The 24,284-nt window shown below is 42.7% G+C and overlaps 1 protein-coding gene across 1 annotated transcript in view; it reads left to right on the forward strand.

Moving 5' to 3' along the window:
• Positions 1 to 23,904, forward strand: part of si:ch211-71n6.4 (para-nitrobenzyl esterase) — an 83,893-nt gene extending 59,989 nt beyond the window's left edge. The window contains 6 exon segments of the mRNA XM_055154617.1: positions 5,679 to 5,875; positions 15,283 to 15,544; positions 18,715 to 18,882; positions 21,515 to 21,576; positions 21,578 to 21,743; positions 23,675 to 23,904. Coding sequence (XP_055010592.1) covers positions 5,679 to 5,875; positions 15,283 to 15,544; positions 18,715 to 18,882; positions 21,515 to 21,576; positions 21,578 to 21,743; positions 23,675 to 23,820 — 1,001 coding nt within the window. The 3' untranslated portion in view covers positions 23,821 to 23,904.
• Positions 23,905 to 24,284: the final 380 nt, after the last annotated feature.

Here is a 24,284-nt window from a genome sequence, read left to right on the forward strand (position 1 = left end):
GAAGAACAACAAACGGCCTCCTGAACGTGTCCGGTGGCGTTGTGTGGCGTCGTGTCATCGTGGTATCGGTATCGGTGCGTCCACACTCTGTACCTTTTCTTCACTGTGATGCTTTGTGGCACATATCCTCTGCGACCCTCTGCTCCGCGTGTCAGGCTCCGAACGTGACGGAGCTGATTGAGACCGAGTTTGAATGACAGCGGAATGCATTTGTACGGAGGAGCCGACACACGCGCGCCCCGCCGAGGAGCCGCCCGAGCACGGCCGCCCGAGCACGCCACGCCGACTCCGCCGACGTCTATTTTCACAACCTAACGCGGAGCCAAACCGAAATGATGTGGATGGGATTAAAGCGTACGCCGCGGAGCCTCTGAATAAAGCATGAGCTGTTTGTGACATGAGACCCGGGCCCCCCACAGATCCAGCGGCACGGGCGGCCATTTTGAGAGACACTGTTATGATTGGTCTGACAGGGTTTTTGAGTGGAAAATAACTGTGAATTTCAAATCGCGGATGAATAAAACATGGCTTTCAAACCCAGAATATCAAAGCGGGATCTCCGACCAAAAAGATGTGTTTTTGTACAGCTGTCATTGAATAAACTAAAGGAATTATTGGTCGATTAAGGACATGTCCTGACGATGGATTAATTTACTAAGAAAGACGCGCGGCGAAATTCAGATTCTGACCCAAACTGCACTTACAGCACTTCACCTGCAGGGGGAGCTCATGTAAAAACTACTATTTATACTGAAAAAAGAACTAAGAAACAATGTACTTCTATATAAACACAGATAAACTTGAAAATTATGAGTTTAATCTTGACTTTTTACATAGAAATACCAGAAAATACCAAATCTTCAGCTCACTTAATCACTAACTAAACAAATAATTAGTTGATTAAAGGTCTTAAATTACGCAGATTTGACTTTTGTGAGCTTTAAGTCGTGTTCTAATGCTGTTACCTCCCCAAAAACAGACCTGGAGTTGTGTTTTGTTTCATTCACACATGTTTAAATTGCATCTCCAAAGCTCAAAACGCTCTGTTCCACCTTGTGATGTCATGAAGTGGTAGTTTTACCTTATTAGAGATCATCCAAATGATTCTAGTGAAGGTGTATGGAGTTAAAAAACACAATGGAGCGCTTATTTTCTGTATTAACGCATGAAATCACAAGTTGGAACAGTGTTTGTTGTTTGAGAGAAGAACTCTGAAGTCTAAATCTGCAAGGTTTGTGTGTTAAACATGAAACGAAACAAAAACTTCAGGTCTGTTTGTGATGAGGAAACAACATTAGAACAGAGAGCAGAAAATAATAAAAGTGTATAAATATAAATAATAAAGTGTAATATAGACCCTTGAAACTCTTAGCCAGCTTCATCTGACGGTTTCACTTCGTTGAAACCGTCCTGACCTCGCAGCATTAGGATTTGTTCGCTCGACGGTAGGCGGGTACTTTTTTATTTAACCAATCGCTGCTGTTTGGTCGTGACGTATGTAATGCACCAAATCCTGTAGGAAGAAGAACAATAACGTCTTTCCTCTTGATAAAATTCACCAAACATTCTCTTTATTCCAACTTTAAATCCTTGATCTCGGGAATCGTTGCCAACACAGAATGTCTGTCTTCGTCTACATTCATCTCGACGCTTTGTTTACTGTTGTGTTGTTCCACAAAAGTGACACAGACAGACGCGACGAGTTTGACGTCATGACTTCACTCTTTGCTGATTGGTTGGTGCGCCGTCTACAACTTCTGGGGTTCTTCCTGATTCTCTCGCTGGAGAGAAATGAAATTGAAAGAATATTAAATCTGAGCTGAAAACTCAGTTTTTCTTTAATAACATCAAAAATCATTAATTTAGCCCTTAGTATCAGTACAAGTTGAATATAAATATGGACACTGTGGATCATTTGGTACCAGTTTTATGTCTCTGTCATGGACACCGTTAGGATGGAATTTAAGAGTCTCAGTGGACCCAGTAGATTTTATTCAACTGAGCAAATATTCCACACATTTTTACCTCCGCCAAGGAGGTTATGTTTTTGCCGGCGTTTGTCTGTTTGTCTGTTTGTCTGTTTGTTTGTCTGTTAGCAACATAACTCAAAAAGTTATGGACCGATTTTGATGAAATTTTCAGGATTTGTTGGAAATGTGAAAAGGAAGAACTGATTTCATTTTGGGGGTGATCCGGAAGAAATCCTGGATTCTGGATCACTTTGAAATTTTAGTTAACATTGTGGTAAATGGGGCCAAAAATTTTGTTTCTCAATATCTGGGTTAATTATTGACCAAACCCCATGAAATTTGACTCAGGGATGGACAATGGGATCCTCTTTCATATTCCAAATTGAAAGATACGAGACAAATATTTATGGAAAACACAATTAATATGAGGGGGACTGTAGTCCTTGGCGGAGGTCTGCGCTCTCTGAGTGCTTTTCTAGTATTTTATTTGGTATTGGGGAAAATGATGCACCCTCGCAGACATGTCACAGAAACATCACGTGACCACAGGAAGACCGTTATTGAACAGTCGAAACTGTCAGGTATAAAAACAAACTGTTGGTCTGAAAAAAGAACCTAATAACATAAATTATCAGAAGACCAAATGAACCTCGTTCATCCTCAGACAATGTGGAGTACAGTGAGAATCCTGTTCCACTGTTGGGAAAAAGCAAGTACCGTATTTTCCGGACTATAAATCGCACCAGCCAAAAAAATGTGTAATGAAGAAGAAAAAAAACATATATAATTCGCACTTTTTGGGGAAATTTATTTTATAAAATCAGAGACCAGGAGCTGACATTTCCTGTGTAAAGTCAAGTTATAATAAAAATAACAGAACAACAGACTGTTAACGTAAACAGTAGATAACATAAACAACAGAACAGAACAAGTTTAACAAACTCTCCATCTCACTCCAAATCACTAAATCCATTCATTCTTCATCCTCGGTGTCACTTCTGAACAACTCCACGACCTCCGGAGGTAAACAGAGCGTCGCTTCCTCTTCTGTGTCGCTGTCCTCAGACTCAGCATCAGTTCCAGTTAGAATTATTCAGGTCTTTCTGAATCCCGACAGGATGGTTTCAGTGTCACTGAAGTTCAGATTTGTCCATCCATCCAGTGACTTCAGTAAAGTTTCATGGTGCCTCCTCCCGGTTCCCGTGAAGCTGTGTTCTCCATCCCCACTTTCCCCCAGTCGCTCACAAGTTTCTCGCTCACTCCAAACTTTCTTTCTGCTGCCCGGTAACCATTTTCAGCTGAATATGTCACGACTTGCAGCAGGACAGAGGCTCTTTCTGCAGGAGACATGAGCAGTAGAGTGAAGTGACAGTGGTACAGGAGGAACAGGAGCAGCAGATACTCACACACAAGACAAGAACTTCTCCACACTTCACTGAAACATTTTAATATACAATATAATTAAATATAGTCACAGGAAACACCCAAACCATGAAAAAAGTGCGACTTATAGTCCGAAAAATACGGTACCAGTGTTTACTTAAATTCTGTGTAAATATCTCAAGTTACAGCGTGGACATCTGCGGTTTATAGAGAAGTGCGGCCTGTATATGTACAATTTTTTTTCTTGTAAAACTGAGTTGCTGTGGTTGATATTCAGATGCACTCAATAGTCCAGAAATTACGGCAATTACTTGACTAACACTGAAGATTAAAGAGCTTTGAGAGAGTTGAAGGTGGAAAAGCGCTGGATCCAAATTTGACCATTTACCATTAAAATCCTCGTACAGAAAATCTCACTTCTTCCTCTTCTTCGTGTTTTGATCTCATGAAGTCGTCTGGTGGAGTCAGAACCGAGCGTCGGAGCCTGAAATCAAAGAGAAACAGTCTGGTGTTTGATCCCACAATTAAGGCTTCGCTCTGCGTGGACTTTTTTAATTATGCAAGTTAGAAATTCTGACTTCCAAGTATCTTCCCTTTAAACGAGAAAACTGACAAATCTGGTTTATGAATTATACGTTTTTAATTACTTTTCAAAAATTACTTCGCGGCATGACTCTTGAATTGAATTTAAAAATATATATATTATTTGCATAAAGCTCCTCTGTGCTGTATATTCCCTCTCTTTCCTCTCTTCATCTGTACCGTTTATTCTCTCTCTTCCTCTGGACCGTTTATTCTCTCTCTTCCTCTGGACCGTTTATTCTCTCTCTTCCTTCTCTTCCTCTGTACCGTTTATTCTCTCTCTTCCTCTCTTCCTCTGTACCGTTTATTCTCTCTCTTCCCTCTCTTCCTCTGTACCGTTTATTCTCTCTCTTCCTCTCTACCATTTATTTCTCTCTCCTCCTCTGTACTGTTTATTCTCTCTCTTCCTCTGGACCGTTTATTCTCTCTCTTCTTTCACTTCCTCTGTACCGTTTATTCTCTCTCTTCCTCTGTACCGTTTATTCTCTCTCTTTCCCTCTCTTCCTCTGTACCGTTTATTCTCTCTCTTCCTCTCTACCATTTATTTCTCTCTCTTCCTCTGTACTGTTTATTCTCTCTCTTCCTCTGTACCGTTTATTCTCTCTCTCTCTCTCCTCTGTACCGTTTATTCTCTCTCTTCCTCTCTACCATTTATTCCCTCTCCTCCTCTGGACCATTTATTCTCTCTCTTTCCTCTCTTCCTCTGTACCGTTTATTCTCTCTCTTCTCTTCCTCTGCACCTTATTCTCACTGTTTTCCTCTGTACCACATATTGCCTCTCTTCCTCTGTACCGTGTTGTCTCTCTCTTCCCTTTCCTCCTCTGTACCATATATTCCCTCTTTTCCTCTGTATCGTATATTCCTTCTCTTCTCTTCCTCTGTACTGTATATTTCCTCCTTTCCTTTGCGGTTTTCCTCTGCACCGTGTCTCTCCTCCTCTGTACATATATTCTCTCGCTTCCTCTGCACCGTATCCTCATGGTTTTCCTCAGCAAAATATCCTCACTCTCTTCTTCTGTACCATGTTCTCACGATCTTCCTCTGCACCATATCCTCATGATCTTCCTCTGCACCATATCCTCATGATCTTCCTCTGCACCATATCCTCATGATCTTCCTCTGTACCGTATACTCACAATCTTCCTCTGTACCGTATACTCATGAACTTCCTCTGTACCATATACTCACGGTCTTCCTCTGCACCGTATCCTCACAGTCTTCCTCTACATTGTATTCTCACGTCCCTCTTCTGCACCTCATGTCTTCCTCTGCACCTCATGTTCCTCTTCTGTACCATATACTTACCATCTTCCTCTGCACCATACCCTCACGTTCCTCCTCTGCACTGTATCTTCACGGTCCTCCTCTTCACCATATCCTCACGTTCCTCCTCTGCACCCTATATTTTCTCTCCGTCCTCCTCTGCGCCGTATCCTCACCTCTTCCTCTGCACCCTATATTTTCTCTCCGTCTTCCTCTGCGCCGTATCCTCACGCTCTTCCTCTGCACCCTATATTTTCTCTCCGTCTTCCTCTGCGCCGTATCCTCACGCTCTTCCTCTGCACCCTATATTTTCTCTCCGTCCTCCTCTGCGCCGTATCCTCACGCTTCCTCTGCACCCTATATTTTCTCTCCGTCTTCTCTGCGCCGTATCCTCACGCTCTTCCTCTGCACCCTATATTTTCTCTCCGTCTTCCTCTGCGCCGTATCCTCACGCTCTTCCTCTGCATCGTGTACTTTCAGGCGGCACTTCGGTCTGGACCCTGATGACGTCTCCGTTGGCCAAAGGTCTTTTCCGAGCCGCCGTGGACATGAGCGGCTCGTTCGTGTACAAAGCCACGCTCCCCGAAGCCGAGAGGGACAACCTGGTCTTCCTCAACAGGACGGGCTGCGAGGACGCCCCCTGTCTGCGGCGCCTGTCAGTGCGGCAGGTGCTCCAGGTAAACCCATCATCATTACAGACCATCTAGAGCGCGGTAGGTAATCACGCTCCATCACCATTACGGGGGAGTCCGGTTTAGCTTTTAGCCGGTCTCGCATTAAATGTCCCGTATTTCGCTGTTTTCTGAGCTGTTTTGATGTTGTTTCCTCGTCGCAAACAGACCTGGAGTTTGTGTTTTGTTTCGTTCACACGTGTTCAAACGCACAAACCCTGCACATTTACGCCGAGTTTTTCTCTCAAACTGAAAACACTCCCTCTACTCTTCTCTCTACACGTCTCCAAAATGAAGATATAAACACTTAAATCTATCAGAAAATGACTTAAAAGTAGTGAAATTATGTGTCCGTGCAGCGAGATCATTTCAGTTGACAAGTTATCTTAAAATAAACGGCCTCTAGACGAGAATTACGCCGTCTCTGGTCTAGTAAGTCGATAATAAATCTGCAAACAAGATATATAACTGGATATAAGTTTTAAAATCTTGGCCAGATCAGAGAAATTTGCAGTGAACTGAAAGTAAAAGGTAAAAGGAGCTGTTAAGTTGGAAACTATAACACTTCATGACATCACAAGGTGGAACAGAGCTTTTTGAGGTTTGGAGATGTAGACAGACTAATAATGAAGTGTTACTCAAACTTAGTGCTGTCAAGAGATTTTAAAAAAATTGAGAGATTAATTAATTATGATCTGTAATTAATTAATCTCTTTTTAAATCTCACCTAAAAATTGCTGAGAAAAGCTTGAACTTGAGGTATTTTCATTTAAATTCATTATTACATTATTTTCAGTCCATCGTTAATGTTTTTATATAAGTATCATCATTATTACTATTACTAATCTGAATAAAAAAACTCAACTTTACAACATATAAACCATAAACATTCTAGTGCAGCAGGGGTGTCAAACATACGGCCCGGGGGCCAGATCCGGCCCTCCATGACCTTTAATCTGGCCCTCGGGTGATTTTCTACCAAAATATTTTAATTATATTTTAAAACTTGAAGACAGAATTTGCTTTTTTTCGCACACCATTTACAGTCAGAACCTCTGATGTGCCGCAGACATGTAACTAGAAATAATAGATTTATAGTTATTACCTTTGTGAGCAGGTTTTCTCACTAATGAACAGTGTTGGGAGTAATGTATTATAAAAGTAATGTATTACAGTAATGCGTTGATTTTTGCTGTAACGCAGTAATGTAAGGCATTACACGGGGAAAAATTGTAATATTTTACTCGGTACAAATGTGAGTAACGCGCGTTACAATGCTTTTTTAACCTGGATTGAAGTGGTGGGTTTTTCTTCATAGAAATTCGCTAAAATCACCGTGAAATCAGCAGCGGTGAAACGCCGGAGACGCGGCCGGATAAACCTTCAGTTAACCGCGGGTGAAAGGACCGACCCAGAACTCTACGCTGTTTAGACCTGGTTTAGACCTGGTTTAGACCTGGGTCACTTCTGGTTTAGACCTGGCCTTACAGACCTCGGTCCTCGCTCTAACGCGATTCACTTTTCGCGGTCTCGCTGTTTCGCTGATTTTTAGAAAAAAAATTTTGTGCAATTTTGCATGCCTTTTGTTTTTAGTGTATGAACACGTATTGCGTTCCTCCCGCTGTGTCCTGATCGGCTGAGGGACTCCTGTCTCCTCTACAGTACAGAATATGTTCAGCTGCCAAATTTAAATAAATGTTCAATCTCTAGCAGTGTGATTCTGAAGTGCTGTATGTCTGCAAGTTTTCTCTCCGACAAAATCCACAACGTCGACGAAATGTTCTGCACCGACAAAGTCTCCTGCGCTCACACCCAAAAGACAGAGGACGATGCAAACCATCGCACAAAAAGTTGGACTTCTGGACACGTTGAAGGAAGGTAGAAGTTACGCGCTGTAGCAGAGTTTTGCACCGGGTCTTGTACCCGCAAATAGTTGCTGAAATCAGGACCGTGAGCCCGAGCAGCAGGGTCCATAAAGAGCGATCGGGCGACAGCCGCTCTTACCTCCATGAGGTGCGGAGCAAAGCCGGTCCTTTCTCCTGCGTCACCTTCGAAGCCCGTCCCTACAGTGAGTCCTGTTTTAGTCCTAGTTCAGTTCTGGTTTAGTTCTCCTCTTCAGTCCTGGAATCAGTCTGAGGTTAGTCCTGTTATAGTCCTGGTTTAGTCCTGGTTCAGCTCTGGTTTAGTCCTGGTTTAGACCTTGTTTAGTCCTGGTTCAGTCCATATACGGCCCAAAAGTTCAGCTTTTTCGCAGTTATTTTGGTGAGAGTAACTTAAAGTAATGTAATAGTAATGTAATGCCTTACATTTTAAATGCAGTAATATTGTAATGTAACGAATTACTTTGAAATGACAGTAATAAGTAATAAATAACGCATTACAGTTTTAAAGTAACTTGCCCAACAGTGCTAATGAACATTAATAAAACAAAACTGCGCTCAAAGTTGAACACAAACCCTTGATTAACATTCTGAAGAAGCAGCTACTCAGGACATGGAGCCTGATATTGATGCACTTGTTCCGGCTAAAAGTTGCCACGTTTCAGGAGCAAAAAGAAGCATGACTAAATTCTATGAAATACATACAAGTTCATGTTAAAACTTTGTGTTGAAATTGCATTTTTCTTAAAGTTTCAGGTTGTTTACAATATTATAATATTTTGTTCAAGAAAGAGTTCATCAATTAAAAAAGATTTCTGTAATAGATTTGTGTTTCTCTTTACAAATATTTGAACTTATTGCTATTTTTTGGGGGTTTATATGCCATGACTTTTCTTATCCGACCCCTTTGGGATCAAAGTCGGTTGGATTACGGCCCCCGGACCAAAATGAGTTTGACACTCCTGTTCTAGAGCCACATCAGCCCGTTTGACATTATAATGTGTTTAGTGCAGCTTTGTGCAAGTCTCACAGAAATAAAACTTAAAACCACATGGCTAATTTGCATAAACTAAGCGAAGAAAAGAAAAAAAAAAAAAAAAAAACGCTCTTGTGCTGATGTGGTTCAACTTCTACTAAAGGACACGATTCACTGGAATATAGATGTTCTGCTGAAGGTGAGTCTGTTCTGTGTCTGTGTCACGATGTTTTCAGAGATCAGACGTGTGCAGGTTTATCACAGATGCGGCGAGAACGGGAATGAAAATTATGCTACAATTATTTGCGGGAGTGAGTGGAGCAGGACTGCACAGTGCGAGACTGTGTCCAAACAACACATATAAACAGATTTTATAATAAGACAACTCGCATACAGAAACAGTAAAGTTAGAGATTAAAAATGAGATTAACGCGATTAAAAAACATAACGCGCTAAATATGACTGTAATTAATTAATCGCAATTAACGTGATAATTTGACACCTCTACTCAAACTAGGGTTGTTCCGATCCATTCACGTGGTCGGAAATCGGCGAAGATCACATGACAGTGGACTCGATCCGGACTCGGACATCACGCGCCGCTGTTTGTTGCAAACTCCGAAAAATACAGTGATATAGCACCTTTAAATAGCTGTTTTTAAGGCAACCAAAATGTATTTTATTATCTCCGCCAAGGAGGTTATGTTTTTGCCGGCGTTTGTTTGTTTGTTTGTTTGTTTGTTTGTTTGTGTGTTTGTTTGTTTGTTTGTCTGTTTGTTTGTTTGTTTGTTTGTCTCTTAGCAACATAACTCAAAAAGTTATGGACCGATTTTGATGAAATTTTCAGGATTTGTTGGAAATGTGAAAAGGAAGAACTGATTTCATTTTGGGGGGTGATCTGGAAGAAATCCTGGATTCTGGATCACTTTGAAATTTTAGTTAACATTGTGGTAAATGGGGCCAAAAATTTTGTTTCTCAATATCTGGGTTAATTATTGACCAAACCCCATGAAATTTGACTCAGGGATGGACAATGGGATCCTCTTTCATATTCCAAATTGAAAGATACGAGACAAATATTTATGGAAAACACAATTAATATGAGGGGGACTGTAGTCCTTGGTGGAGGTCTGCGCTCTCTGAGTGCTTTTCTAGTTCATTTATTTATTTATTTGATTACAAAAATGACAAAATGTTAAGCATAATTTAACAAATACTTTTTGAATGGGACATTCTGGAGCTGACCTTGGCTTTTAAATGGGGCCCGTTGCATTCAAAATGCAGACGGGACGTGCAGGTGACAGTTCCCGACCTTGTCTAATTCATTTTTAAAACACCTTTCATAATACAAGAGACCAAGAGATACATGCATCTAGTTTTCAGATTTATTATGTACTTACTAGACCAGAGACTGCGTCATTCTAGTCTAAAGGTCATTTATTTTAAGAGAACTTGTCAAGTAAAGTAAGATCATTTCACTACTTTGAAGTCATTTTCTGATAGATTTAAGTGTTTATATCTTAAGGTTTTTTGCAATGTTCAACTCTTTCTCTTTTGTTTTTTTTTTTTTAACATGTAAATCAAACCATAAGATATAATTTGAAGTAATAGTTTAGAAGTCATCAGCTGAACGGGGTTTTAGTTTATTGTGTTTTTAAAAATGAACAAAGATGTGGAGACTTTAATGTTTCAGTTTGTTTCAAACCTGTGAACCCGACAAACCAAACTGACAGACTTAAGAACAGAAGAGTTTAAACAAACCACTGAATCTACGAGCACAAGGAGCAGCTGCACCTCAGGTCAATATGACTCTTTAGTTCTGTCCAGTTTCCTCTTTCCTCTTTCTCTTCTCTCTCTCCTTTCTCCCCTTTGTCTCCTCTTGCCCCTCTCCTTTCTCTCTCTCCTCTTTCTCCTCGCTCTCTCTCTCCTCTCTTTCTCTCTCTCTGCTCCTCTTTCTCCTCTTCTCTCCTCTCCTCTCCCTCTCTCTCCTTCTCTCTCTTTTTCTCTCTCTCCTCTCTCTCTCTCTCTCTCTCTTTCTCTCTGTCTCTCTTCTTCTTTCTTCCCTCTCCTCTCTCGTTCTCCTCTCTCTACCCTCTCTTTCTCTCCTTTCTCCCCCCCCTGTCATTTTCTCTCATCTTTCTCTCTCCTTCCTCCTCTCTTTCTCCCTCTCTCCTCTCCTCTCTTTCTCCTCTCTCCCCTCTGTCTCTTCTCTTTCTCCCCTCTCCTGTCTCACTCTTCTCTCTCCTGTCCTCTCTCTCCCCCCTTTCTCATCTCTCCCATCTCCTCTCTCTCTCTCCACTTTTTCTCTCCTCTTTCTCCCCTTTCTCCTCTCTCCCCTCTTTTCTTTCTCTCCTCTCCTCTCTCTCTCCCCTCTCTCTCCTCTTTCTCCTCTAATCTCTCTCTCCACTTTTACTGTCTCTCTCTCCCCTTTTTCTTTCCTCTCTTTCTCCCCTTTCTGTCCCCTCTCTCTTCTCTCCTCTCTCTTTCCACTTTTTCTTCCCGCCTTTCTCCTGTCTCCCCTCTTCTCTTTCTCTCCTCTCTCTCCACTTTCTCCTCTCTTCCATCTCCTCGTTCTTCCTTCTCCTCTCTCTCTCTCTCCCCTCTCTCTTGCGTCTCTCTCCTCTTTCTCTCCTCTATCGCTCTCCTCTCTCTCTCCACTTTTTCTCTCCTTTCTCCCCCCTCTCTCTCATTTTCTCTCATCTTTCTCTCTCCCCCCTCCTCTCTTTCTCCCTCTCTCCTCTCCCCTCTTTGTCCTCTCTCTCTCTTCTCTCTCGTCTTTTTTCTCTCTCTCCTCTGTCTCTTCTCTTTCTCCCTTCTCTCCTCTCCATTTTCTCTCCCCTGATTCTCCCTTCTTTCTCCTCTCTCTCTCTCTCCTCATTCTCCCCTCCTCTCTCTCTCTCTCTCCACTCTTTCTCCTTTCCCCTCTCTCCCCTTTCTGTCCCCTTTCTCCTCTCTCTCTTCTCTCCTCTTTCTCTCCACTCTGTCCCCTCTCTCCTCTTTCTCCCTTCTCCTCTCTCTCTTTCCCTTTTTGCCTTTCCTCTTTCTCTCCCCCCTCCCTCTCCTCTCCTCTCTTCCTCCCTGTTCCTCTCCTCTCTCTCCACTTTTTCTCTCCTTTTTCTCCTCGTCTCTCTCTCTCTTTCCTCTTTGCAGTGATTTAAAAGTAAAAGTATCTGTTTCCTCTCTTCTTTCTTCTCTTTCTCTCCTCTCCTCGTTCTCCCTTCTCCTCTCTCTCTCTCCACTTTTTCTTTCCTTTCTCCCCCCTCTCTCATTTTCTCTCATCTTTCTCTCTCTCCCCTCCTCTCTTTCTCCCTCTCTCCTCTCCCCTCTTTGTCCTCTCTCTCTTCTCTCTCGCCTTTTTCTCTCTCTCCTGTCTCTTCTCTTTCTCCCCTCTCTCCCCCCTTTCTCCTCTTTCTCCCTTCTCTCCTCTCCATTTTCTCTCCCCTGATTCTCCCCTCTTTCTTCTCTTCTCTCTCTCTCTCTCTTCTCTTCTTTCTCTCTCTTCCTCTCTCCTCTCCCCTTTCTCTCCACTCTTTCTCCTCTCTCTCTTCTCTCCTCTTTCTCTCCACTCTGTCTCTCCGCTCTGTCCCCTCTCTCCTCTTTCTCTCTCTCTTCTCTCCTCCTGCTCCTCTTTCTCCCTTCTCCTCTCTCTTTCCCTTTTTGCCTTTCTCTTTCTCTCCCCTCCCTCTTCCTCTCCTCTCTCTCTCCACTTTTTCTCTCCTTTTTCTCTTCTTCTTCTCTTTCTCTCCTCTCCTCGTTCTCCACTTTTCTCTCTCTTTCTCCCCGCTCTCTCATTTTCTCTCTTCTTTCTCTCTTCCCTCCTCTATTTTCTCCTCTCTCCTCTTTCTCCCTCTTTGTCCTCTCTCTCTTCTCTCTCCCTTTTTCTCTCTCCTCTCTCCTCTCTCCCTCTCTCTTCCTTTCTCTCCTCTTCTCTCCTCTTTTCTCTCCCTCCCCCTGATCCTCCCTCTTCTCTCTCTCTCTTCTCTCCTGCTCCTCTTTCTCCCTTCTCCTCTCTCCCTCTCCTCTCTCTTTCCCTTTTTGCCTTTCCTCTTTCTCTCCCCCTCCCGCTCCTCTCCTCTCTTCCTCCCTCTTCCTCTCCTCTCTCTCTCTCTCTCTCCACTTTTTCTCTCCTTTTTCTCCTCGTCTCTCTCTCTCTCTCCTCTTTGCAGTGAGTTAAAAGTAAAAGTATCTGTCTCCTCTCTTCTTTCTTCTGCTTCTCTCTCTCCTTTCTCTCCTCTCTCTTTTCTTTCTTTCGTCGCTCTGTCTTTCTGTCCGTTTCCGCCGCTTCTTCTTCTTAAAATCCGCTCTAATATTAATGCTCGTAAAACTCATTATAATGGATTTTGTTCTCAGATTTACGCCTCACTTTGGTTTTATACCGAAGAGCGTCATAAATAATCAGGAGTATTAGGACTTACGGCTCGGTTTAACAGTGCGGAGCCGTAAAATGGATTCAGGATTGTAACTTAGAAATGTATTTTAATAATTAATGTCATAAAAGGAGATAAAAGCGCCTTCAGAGGGGAGGCCGACCGAAACAGGTTTATGGAGCCTGTTCGGGAGTTAAACTCTGACTTTACGTTCTATAGCTGCTACTTATCGGTTTTATTTATATTTTATCTTTTAAGCGGGTTATCTTTGTGATTCAAAATTGTATGTTACTCCACCTTGCCGCTTAATTTTATTTTTAAACACTTGTATTTATGAGGATTCATTTTATAATTGAGCAGCGACGGAGCTCTGGGTCAAACCACAACGGGAATAAAACTCAAACCTGAATATTTTCTCAGGAGAAAATCTATGTGTGCAGAACTATTCATGTGCAGAATTATTACGCAACTAAATGAAAAATGAACATATTCCATTTTCACTTGTTGATATTAATCGGTCAAAAGAGTAAACAACGGCAGTAGTTCAGTTGGTGGAGCATTTGCCCACTAATCAAAGGTTGGTGGTTCGATTCAGCTCTCGACATAAACCAAGTGACAGATCCAGACCACAAAGTCAAAAGGGTCCCAAGACACTTAACCCACCTTGCCCACAGGGTCCATGAAAAGTGGTCGTTGTAAAACGCTTTGAGTGCCAAGGTGGACCAGAAAAATGTGACCATTGACCATTTACCACTCAGAATGTACAAATAAATTAGTGTCAGTCAAAAACACTCAATCGAGGACCAAGACCAGGACAAGACCACAGGGTCCCAAGACAGAGACCACAGGGACCAGACAAGACCACAGACCAGGGTCCCAAGACCAGCCCAGGGACCAAGACCACAGGGTCCAAGACCAGGACTCCCAAGACCAGAGACCAAGACCAGGGTCCCAGACCAGAGACCACAGTCCAAGACCAGAAGACCACAGACCAGACCAAGACCAGGTCCCAAGACCAGGACCACAATTTTCCCAAAAGTCGTACCGGAGTTACTTAATCAGAGTACAAATTATGAGTAACTGTATTCAGTTACAGTTACTGTTTCAGTGAGTGGTAATTGGATTACAGTTACTTTGTTGAAATAAATGGATTACACAGAGGGATTTAACTGTTTTCACATTTTGGGCTATATCCCTTTTTTTTTTTTTTTTGTAATTCCACTCATTGCTGGAAACTAAACCAGGTCTAAACCAAGTCTAAACCAGGTCTAAAAGGTCTAAAACCAGGTCTAAAACAGGTCTAAACCAGGTCTAAACCAGGTCTAAACCAAGTCTAAACCACCAGGTCTAAAAACCAGGTCTAAAATCAGGTCTAAAACCAGGTCTAAAACCAGGTCTAAACCAAGGTCTAAACCAGGTCTAAACCAGGTCTAAAACCAGGTCTAAACCAGGTCTAAACCAGGTCTAAACTAAACCAAATCTAAAACCAGGTCTAAAACCAGGTCTAAACCAGGTCTAAACTAGGTCTAAACTAAGTCTAAACCAGGTCTAAAACCAGGTCTAAACTAGGTCTAAACTAAGTCTAAACCAGGTCTAAACCAGGACTAAACCAAATCTAAAACCAGGTCTAAAACCAGGTCTAAACCAGGTCTAAAACCAGGTCTAAACTAGGTCTAAACCAGTAGGTCTAAACCAGGTCTAAACCAGGTCTAAACCAAATCTAAACCAGGACTAAAACCAAGGTCTAAACCAGGTCTAAACTAGGTCTAAAACTAAACAGGTCTAAACCAGGATCTAAACCAGGTCTAAACCAGGTCTAAACCAGGATTTAAAACAGGACTAAACCATGCCGCGCAGGGACGTGTCTCCTCGTCGTCTATCAATTCTGGTTCAGTAAAGTCTGGGCTTTTTATTTTCTTTTATCAGATAAAACTTCTTATGTGAAGATTTCCTCGTCTTTGCTTCTCTACAGAAAATCAAGTAATCCAAAGTATTCAGATTACATTACTCACCTTAAGTCATTTAACGGATTATGTTACAAACTACATTTTGCCGTCTGTAATCTGTAATCTGTAGGGGATTACATTTTAAAAGTCACCTTCGAAACACTGACCACTGCTTAGTTTTAGTTAAAAATCTTGATGAAATAGTTTTGAAATCCTCCCTTGTTTGTCCCTGTGCTCCCGTCAGGCCGTCCCGTGGCAGGAGTACCCGTTCTGGGCGTACGACGACGGGACGGAGCTGCCGACCCGGGGCCTGCTGCCCGGAGCCGTGGCGGTGGTGGACGGGCACGTGCTGCCCGACGCGCCGCTCTCTCTGTGGGCGCGGGGGGGGCGGGGCTACAGCGACGTGCCGTTTGTGATCGGCACCACGGAGCAGGAGGTCGACTTCTACCCCCCCTCGCCGAACATCTCCCTCTGGACGTGGGGGGACTACCGCTGGTTTGTGACGCGTAAGGACTCGATTTACTACGGAAGATCATTTGTTCCATCAGATTTTCAATTTTAAATACTGATACATTTCTCAGTTAGAATTTTTTGGCTCTGAAAAAAAAAAGAATTATTTTTATTCAGAATTTTTGTTTATTTTTTTTTTCAGTCTTCTTTTTCAATATGTTTCAAATAAAAAAATAAAAATGTCACCTTTTAAATATTCAGCACACATATTTTCAAGTCCTCAAATTGAACAGTCAAAATTCAGAGTGTAAAATTTAAAAATTTCACAGCAAAGATCCAAGATGCCAAGACAGAAAAAAATCGATCCTGTGCGCGAGGAGGACAGAGGCTGTTTCCCAGAGGACTCGAGTCAGACTTGAGCCACTATTTTTAGGACTCGAGACTTGACTTGATAAAATAGACCAAGACTCGGGACTCGACTTAGATTTGGAGCTCAATGACTTGGGACTTGACTTGGACTTGAGGCCTGTGACTTGAGGAGACTCTGTGTTCTAACCATAATGATTCGCACTAAGATCTTGTCAAGACATTTTAAAAGGAAAAAAAAAAATTGCATTTCTACAACTCTTATATAAATACTCCATATACCGTGATTTTTTAAAATACAATTTATCTTAAAATTCATATAAATTTCAAAAAATCTAAGCTATATTTGGTACTTTGGTTTAAAGACTTGAAATGGCTTGAAGCTCAAAGCAGACGACTTGGACTCGACTTGGACTTGTCTATATTGGACTTGGGACTTGACTCGGACTTGAGGTCAAAGATTTGAGACTTGCAAAACAATGACTTGGTTCCATCTCTGCTGTTTCCTATTGGTCGTTCTCGTCTGTGGGTGGAGTTTACAGTCGTCTCTCACTATATCGCGATTCACCTTCGATCCGCTGTTTCGCTGATTTTTTTAGTGCAATTTTGCATGTTTTTTTTTTTTTTTTTTACAGTATATGAACGCACATTGTGTCCCTCCCCCTGCATCCTGATTAAGGGCGGGTAGTGATTTCACACGGGTGGGTCAGGACTAAACCAGGACTAACCCAGGCCTAAACCAGGACTTATCTTGGACTTAAAGGTTGTATAGAGGATTTTCCAAGGAACGAGAAATCCAGCGACTGTTTGTCCTTTTTCAAATGTTGCGCATGCGTGAAACCACCTCCCCCTCCCCTACAGCTCCTACGTAGAAACACCTCCTCCCTCCTCCTCCTTACGCCAGAAACAGGTTTGTTTACAGCCGGTGCTGCACATGACTTGTAAACAACTAACTACAGTGTTGGTTAGGCAAGACGGAGAAGTGAGGAGCGGGGGAGGGGGTGTGCGGACATTTCGTTCGCGGACGAGAAGTGAGGAGCAGGGAGAGAGGAGGGGAGAGAGGAGAGAGGAGAGGAGAGGAGAGGGGAGGGGTGCACGGAGATTCCGTGCCCGGAGAAGTGAGGAGGAGGGGAAGAGTGGATCGGGCAGCGGGGAGAGGAGCAGGAAAGGGGAGCAGAGAAGGTGCGCGGAGATTCAGTGTGAATGAACTAGCTACAACACGCAGCAGCAAGCGGACTCTTTCTTTGCCTTGAAAATTACGTTTTCAGACATAGGATATCGCTTTCGTGTCCTGAAAAAACGTTTGTCTAGCTCTTGGAAATAAAGTACGTTTTCATAATAAGCAGAAGTTTCCTGTCCAGGAGTAATTTGTGGACCAGTGCGTTCAGTCTTTAGACCCTTCGTCTGCTTCAGTCGCGCCATCGCTGGAATGAATCTTCAAGAATCACCTTAGTTTGGCTTCGCTGCTTTTCCCCTTGTCTTCTTCTTTCAGCGACCTCAAAAACGGACTTTCTTTTGCGGCGAACTGCTCCTGGATTCTTGTCGCCATTGCAACAAACTTTGTGCGAACTGCGAGGAAGATATAGGTCAAAAAAGCCGCTAAGAACTGTTGCGTTGGTGGAGTAAACAGCGTCTGTGCGTCTTGCGTCTGTGGACTGTGTGACAGTCGTACATAAACCACGTCACGGCGGCGCAGGCAAGTCAGTTACTCTAGAAACGTAGGGAGTTTGATTGACAGCCTGTCAGCTCACAGATAACGAGGCAGTGTCGTTATCTATTGGCAAATGTTTAGCCCCACCACGTCCAGAGTTGATGAATTTTTATTCTCTTTTTTTTGGTCATCATAATTACAAGACTACTGCACCTCTATAATCTATCACTGACAATTTGAAACAAAAAAAACAAAAACAAAAATCCTCCATACAACCTTTAAGAGAGAGAACCCCGAGCAGGGTGTCCACAAAGTGCGATCAGGCGACGGCTGCGATTACCTCCGTGAGGTGCAGAGCTGAGCCGGTCCTTTCTCCTGCGGTCACCTCCGAGTCCGTCCTGACACTGAGTTCTTGTTTAGTCCTAGTTCAGTCCTGGAATCAGTCCTGGGTTAGTCCTGGTTTAGTTTTGGTTCAGTCTGTGGTGGATGCAGCAAAAGAAAAACCCAAGATTATATATGGGCAGGTGTGGTCCTGTACCGCATGGGTGGGGGTCTCCAAAAACAGACCCGTGCAGGACTCTGTGCTGTAGGCTCCATTACAGAATAAATGAATCGTTGGTTCTTTACATAAAGAAGGAGAAAAATAACAAAAGGATGCAAAATTCACTGTCTTGTGTCTTGTATCGTGGGTTATTTTTAGAACGTAACCCCGCGATAAACGAGGGACACTGTACTCTTAAAAAATCAAAGAGATGAAGTTTGGATGAGGATAATTCTGACCAATCAGATCACTTCTCTGCTCCATTTCCTGTTTGTTACTAAATTAGATCGGATCACTTTGGGTCGATTGCTTCTGCTGCTTTTTCACTGTGACTTTTACTCTCTGAATTATCATTGTTGAATTTGAGGGCCTGAAAATATTTGTGCTGAATGTTTAAAAGGTGTTTTTTTTTTTTTTTTTTTTTACATTAAATTGTAAACACTTTAAAAAGGTATACATATCATTTTATTAGTTGACATTCAAAATAAAAATAATTCAAACATGTTTTTTAAAGAGTTTATTTTTTATTTAATTCTCTGCTCCTTTCACAGATCAAAAAATTTACATTTCTTTATTAATCAATCCCCACCCACTGTATTGTACAAATAAAACAAAGGGAAAAAAAATAAATGAAATGTTTGACCGTCTCGTTTTGTTTCTCTGCTCAGAAAAACTCTCCACCTTCAACGAGTCTCTGCCTCGTCTGGCGCTGGAGCAGTACTCGCCCTCTGCCCCCTGCCCCACCCGAGACCGCTGCCCCGAGAGAGCCTACACCACCATGACCTCCGACATCCGAGTCACCTGCCCCAACCACGAGCTGGCCCGGAGAGCAACCGGTACCACTCTGGTTTAGTCCTGGTTTAGACCTGGTTTAGACCTGGTTTAGACCTGGTTTAGACCTGGTTTAGTCCTGGTTTAGTCCTGGTTTAGACCTGGTTTAGACCTGGTTTAGTCCTGGTTCAGTCCTGGTTCAGTCCTGGTTTAGTCCTGGTTTAGTCCTGGTTTAGTCCTGGTTTAGTCCTCTGTTAGACCTGGTTTAGACCTGGTTTAGTCCTGGTTTAGTCCTGGTTCAGTCCTGGTTTAGTCCTGGTTTAGTCTTGGTTTAGACCTGGTTTAGTCCTGGTTTAGTCCTGGTTTAGTCCTCTGTTAGACCTGGTTTAGACCTGGTTTAGTCCTGGTTTAGTCCTGGTTAGTCCTGGTTTAGACCTGGTTTAGTCCTGGTTTAGTCCTCTGTTAGACCTGGTTTAGTCCTGGTTTAGTCCTGGTTCAGTCCTGGTTCAGTCCTGGTTTAGTCCTGGTTTAGTCTTGGTTTAGACCTGGTTTAGACCTGGTTTAGACCTGGTTTAGTCCTGGTTTAGTCCTGGTTTAGTCCTGGTTTAGACCTGGTTTAGTCCTGGTTTAGACCTGGTTTAGTCCTGGTTTAGTCCTCTGTTAGACCTGGTTTAGTCCTGGTTTAGACCTGGTTTAGTCCTGGTTTAGACCTGGTTTAGTCCTGGTTTAGTCCTGGTTAGTCCTGGTTTAGACCTGGTTTAGTCCTCTGTTAGACCTGGTTTAGTCCTCTGTTCCTGGTTTAGTCCTGGTTAGACCTGGTTTAGTCCCTGTTTAGTTTTTAGTCCTGTTTAGTTGGTTTAGTCCTGGTTTAGTCCAGGTTTTGTCCTGGTTTAGTCCTGTTTAGTCCTGGGTTTAGTCCTGGTTTAGACCTGGTTTAGTCCAGGTTTTGTCCTGGTTTAGTTCCTGGTTTAGTCCTGGTTTAGTCCTGGTTTAGTCCTGGTTTAGTCCTGGTTTAGTCCTGGTTTAGTAGTCCTGGTTCAGCCCTGGTTTTAGTCCAGGTTTTGTCCTGGTTTAGTCCTGGTTTAGACCTGGTTTAGTCCTGGTTTAGACCTGGTTTAGTCCTGGTTTAGACCCTGTTTTAGACCTGGTTTAGTCCTGGTTTAGACCTGGTTTAGTCCTGGTTTAGTCCTGGTTTAGACCTGGTTTAGTCCTGGTTTAGACCTGGTTTAGACCTGGTTTGGTCCTCTGTTAGACCTGGATTAGTCATAGTTAAATTCTGGTTTAGACCTGGTTTAGTTCTTGGTTAGTCCTGGTTGAATCCCTCTTTAGTCCTGGTTCAGCCCTGGTTTAGTCCTGGTTTAGTCTTTGTTTACTTCTCAAGGCTTAGTTCTGGTTTAGACCTGGTTTACTTCCAGTTTAGTCCTGGTTTAGTCCTGGTTTATTCTTGGTTTAGTCATTGTTAAATTTGGGTTTTGTTCTAGTTTAATCTTTGGTTAGTCCTTGGTTAATCCTGGTTTCGTCCTGGTTTAGTCCTGGTTTAGTCCTGCTTTAGACCTTGTTTAGTCTTAGTTTAGATGTGTTTTAGTAGTCAAGGTTTACTTGATTTAGTCCTGGTTCAGTCCTGATTTAGTTCAGGTTTAGTCTTGGTTTAGTCCTGGTTTAATCTTTTGCTAGTCTTTGTTTATTCCTGGTTTAGTCCCAGTTTAGTCCATGTTTAATCTTGGTTTAATCCTGGTTTAGTCCTGGTTTAATCTTTTGTTAGTCTTTGTTTATACCAGGTTTAGTCTTTTGTTAGTCCTTGGCTAGTCCTGGTTTAGTCCTGGTTTAGTCCTGGTTTAGTCTTGGTTTAGTCTTTGTTTAGTCCTGGTTTAGTCCTGGTTTAGTCTTGGTTTAGTCCTGGTTTAGTCCTTTTAGTCCTGTTTAGTCTTGGTTTAGTCTCCTGGTTTAGTCCTGGTTTAGTCCTGGTTTAGTCTTTTTAGTCCTTTTAGTCCTGGTTTAGTCCTGGTTTAGTCCTGGTTTAGGGTTTAGTCCTGGTTTAGTCCTGGTTTTAGTCCTGGTTTAGTCCTGGTTTAGTCCTGGTTTAGTCCTGGTTTAGTCTGGTTTTAGTCTTGGTTTAGTCTTGGTTTAGTCTGGTTTAGTCCTGGTTTAGTCTTGGTTTAGTCTGGTTTAGTCTTGGTTTAGTCCCTGGTTTAGTCTTTTAGGTTTAGTCTGGTTTAGGTTTAGTCTTTTAGGTTTAGTCCTGGTTTAGTCCTGGTTTAGTCCTGGTTTAGTCCTGGTTTAGTCTTTGTTTAGTCCTGGTTTAGTCTTGGTTTAGTCCTGGTTTAGTCTGGTTTAGTCCTGGTTTAGTCTGGTTTAGTCTGGTTTTAGTCCTGGTTTAGTCCTGGTTTAGTCTTGGTTTAGTCTTTTAGGTTTAGTCCTGGTTTAGTCCTGGTTTAGTCTGGTTTTAGTCCTTGGTTTAGTCTTTTAGTCGGTTTAGTCCTGGTTTAGTCCTAGTGGTTTAGTCTTAGTCCTTTTAGTGTTTAGTCTTCTTTTTAGTCTGAGTCCCAAAGTATCAGTACTTTTAGCCATATTTCATTATGAATATTTTAAATTTTTTTATTAGTTTTTTTCATTGACTTGTGGACTGACTTGTGTAAAATTATCTCAGACTTTCATCCGTTGAGTTGTATCTTCTCCCTTCTGTCCTTGTGGTCGCAGCTGCTCTGAACAGCCCGGTGTACCGCTACGTGCTGACCCACACCCCCTCCAGAGCCATCTCCCCCCTCCCCTCCTCTGCTCCTGTTCCCCAGCCGCTTCTCCTTCCACACCCTGGACTCCGTGGCCTTCTTCAGGGGTCTGGAGCCTCTGCTGGGGTCTCCTCTGCTCCAGGACGACCAGCGCTTCCAAGACCTCATCACCCACCACCTCGTCTACTTCATCAAACAAGGTCAAATATTCTGGTTTCATTATTGTTTATTGGAAGACAGTCGTTCTTTATCAGTGAGTTGGTATTTTTTTGAAGTGGGGAAACTGCAAACACGTTACATAATATTTAGATCACGAAGGCTGCGTTCAGTCTGCAGCCTGAAGTGACCCAAGTCCAATTTTTTGGCCTCTGTGTTCCTGTATCTGATCTTTTAATGACAGTCTGAACGACACAGATCAGATTTTTTCAAATGTGACCCAGGACACTTGGATATGTGCTCCTGAAACCGATACATATCTGATCTTTTGACATGTGACTTCAGTCTGAACGACCAAAGTGCATTCATCCACCTACACGTTATCAACAAGACACAAACGTCACTATTCTGCGCTGAAGTCGGCAAAAATTGTTAATGAACTCTGTGTCACTGAAGTGAAGCACATCACCACTCACCACTCTTGGCTCCGTCTCCACATCCACACGTTCCTTTCAACAGACTGAACCACAAAACACCACGACCAAAAACCTCGTCCTTCTCCTTCTCAATCTCCTCCTTAAAACAAGTAAGTTGTTCATGTTCTGGCTCCGGTACGAGAGGAACTTTAAAATCTCCAGGTGCTCGATGCTGCGTCCATGTTTGGACAACTTCAGTAAACACAGAGACGCTCGCTGTGGTTGACGTCGTCGTGTCTCCAGTGTCACATGTGGGACACTTTCGGGTCATTTACTGTTCACACTGGAGTCACATACAAGTCACATTTAATTGGAAATGTGAACGACCTCGAAAAAACATCGGATTTCACAAAAAAATCGGAATTGAGCGTTAAGCCCTGCAGTCTGAACGTAGCCTATGTTACCTGATGAAAGCAACGTATTATGTTTTATAAATCTCATTTTCTTTTTTGATGCTCTGGGTCTTAACCCCAAGTCACACCAAAGCGCAACAGCACAACACACGAGCAGCAGACGCGCAGCTTTAGATTTCCATTTGAACCGGTCTGACAGTGACACCGACAGTGTCATACGCACGTCCAACGAGCATCTGACACTGACGCGCTGCTCGAGAGGTTGAACTTCTAATTTTGCAGCATCAACGGAGCTTCTCCGAGTTTTTCAGCAGGGGAAAGACAGGAAATAAACATGTGGTGTCAAAATAAACTTCCGATGCCCTAAAATCAAATTATAAGTTAACAAAAGTCAAACAAATATAAGTACAACCACATATTTTCAAGTCAAATGAACAACGTGTAAAACACAGCGATGTGTCTGTGCAAGGACAAGGTTAATGAAGACTGAAAGGACGAAAAAGATTATCAATGATCCAAGAAAGTAAACGTGAAAGAAAATAAGTTAACCAAAGTCAAGACGACCTTAAGAAAGTAATGATGGACACGAAAAGTTAATCCCCGAAGTGGAGAAATATAACGTAATTTACGATGTCAGACACCAATTCTACAAGGACTCGGGACTAAACCAGGACTAAACCAGGACTGAACCAGAACTGAACCGGGACTCGCTGTTGGATTGTGCTCGGAGGTCCTCTCGTGTAGACTGTCGAGTGTCTGTTGGCGAAAGGACCGGTGCAGAGCTCGGAGACGAGGAGGCACATGCAGCCGTCGCATGATTGTGCTTTTTGGACACCTGCTCCACGGGGCCGGGGGTTTGCTTTCTCTCTCTCTCCAAGATTAGTCCTGGTTTAGACCTGGTTTAGTCCTGATGGAGTCAGTAATCCCTAACCATAAGGTGAGTGGAAAGAGTTAACCTTTCATATTTAGCCCTAAAAGTTTGATCAATTCTACACATGTAGGTGCTGTAAAGTCATGGAAAATTCACTTTAGGTCAGGAAAAAGTCATGATTTTTTTTTTTATTTTGTCCATGTGGATCGGAATGGATTGTTTATGTGACTGAGTCGCTTTGTTAATTTTTTTGTGATTTTTTTTGCCTGTTTCAGGTAAAATGGAGGCGTCGTGGTCTGAGTTTCCGTCCGTGGCTCTGATCTCTGACAACTTCACTGTGGTTGCGTCCGACGATCCTGTGGTGACGCGCTGTAAACTCTGGGATGAGAACGGATTTTTGGAATACGCCTGGATCAACTGAGACTAACTGGAACCAACCCAGACTCAACTGATCCTGATTCAACTGACCCTGACAAATGACCACAACTCGACTAAACCCAACTCAACTAAACCCANTACTTCATCAAACAAGGTCAAATATTCTGGTTTTATTATTGTTTATTGGAAGACAGTCGTTCTTTATCAGTGTGTTGGTATTTTTTTGAAGTGGGGGAAACTGCAAACACGTTACATAATATTTAGATCACTAAGGCTGCGTTCAGTCTGCAGCCTGAAGTGACCCAAGTCCAATTTTTTGGCCTCTGTGTTCCTGTATCTGATCTTTTAATGACAGATCCGATTTTTTCAAATGTGACCCAGGACACTTGGATATGTGCTCCTGAAACCGATACATATCTGATCTTTTGACATGTGACTTCAGTCTGAACGACCAAAGTGCATTCATCCACCTACACGTTTATTAACAAGACACAAACGTCACTATTC

Source organism: Boleophthalmus pectinirostris, unplaced genomic scaffold (genome assembly GCF_026225935.1).
Source record: "Boleophthalmus pectinirostris isolate CB_2022bp ecotype Guang Dong unplaced genomic scaffold, ASM2622593v1 HiC_scaffold_19, whole genome shotgun sequence".
Lineage (NCBI taxonomy): Eukaryota > Metazoa > Chordata > Actinopteri > Gobiiformes > Gobiidae > Boleophthalmus > Boleophthalmus pectinirostris.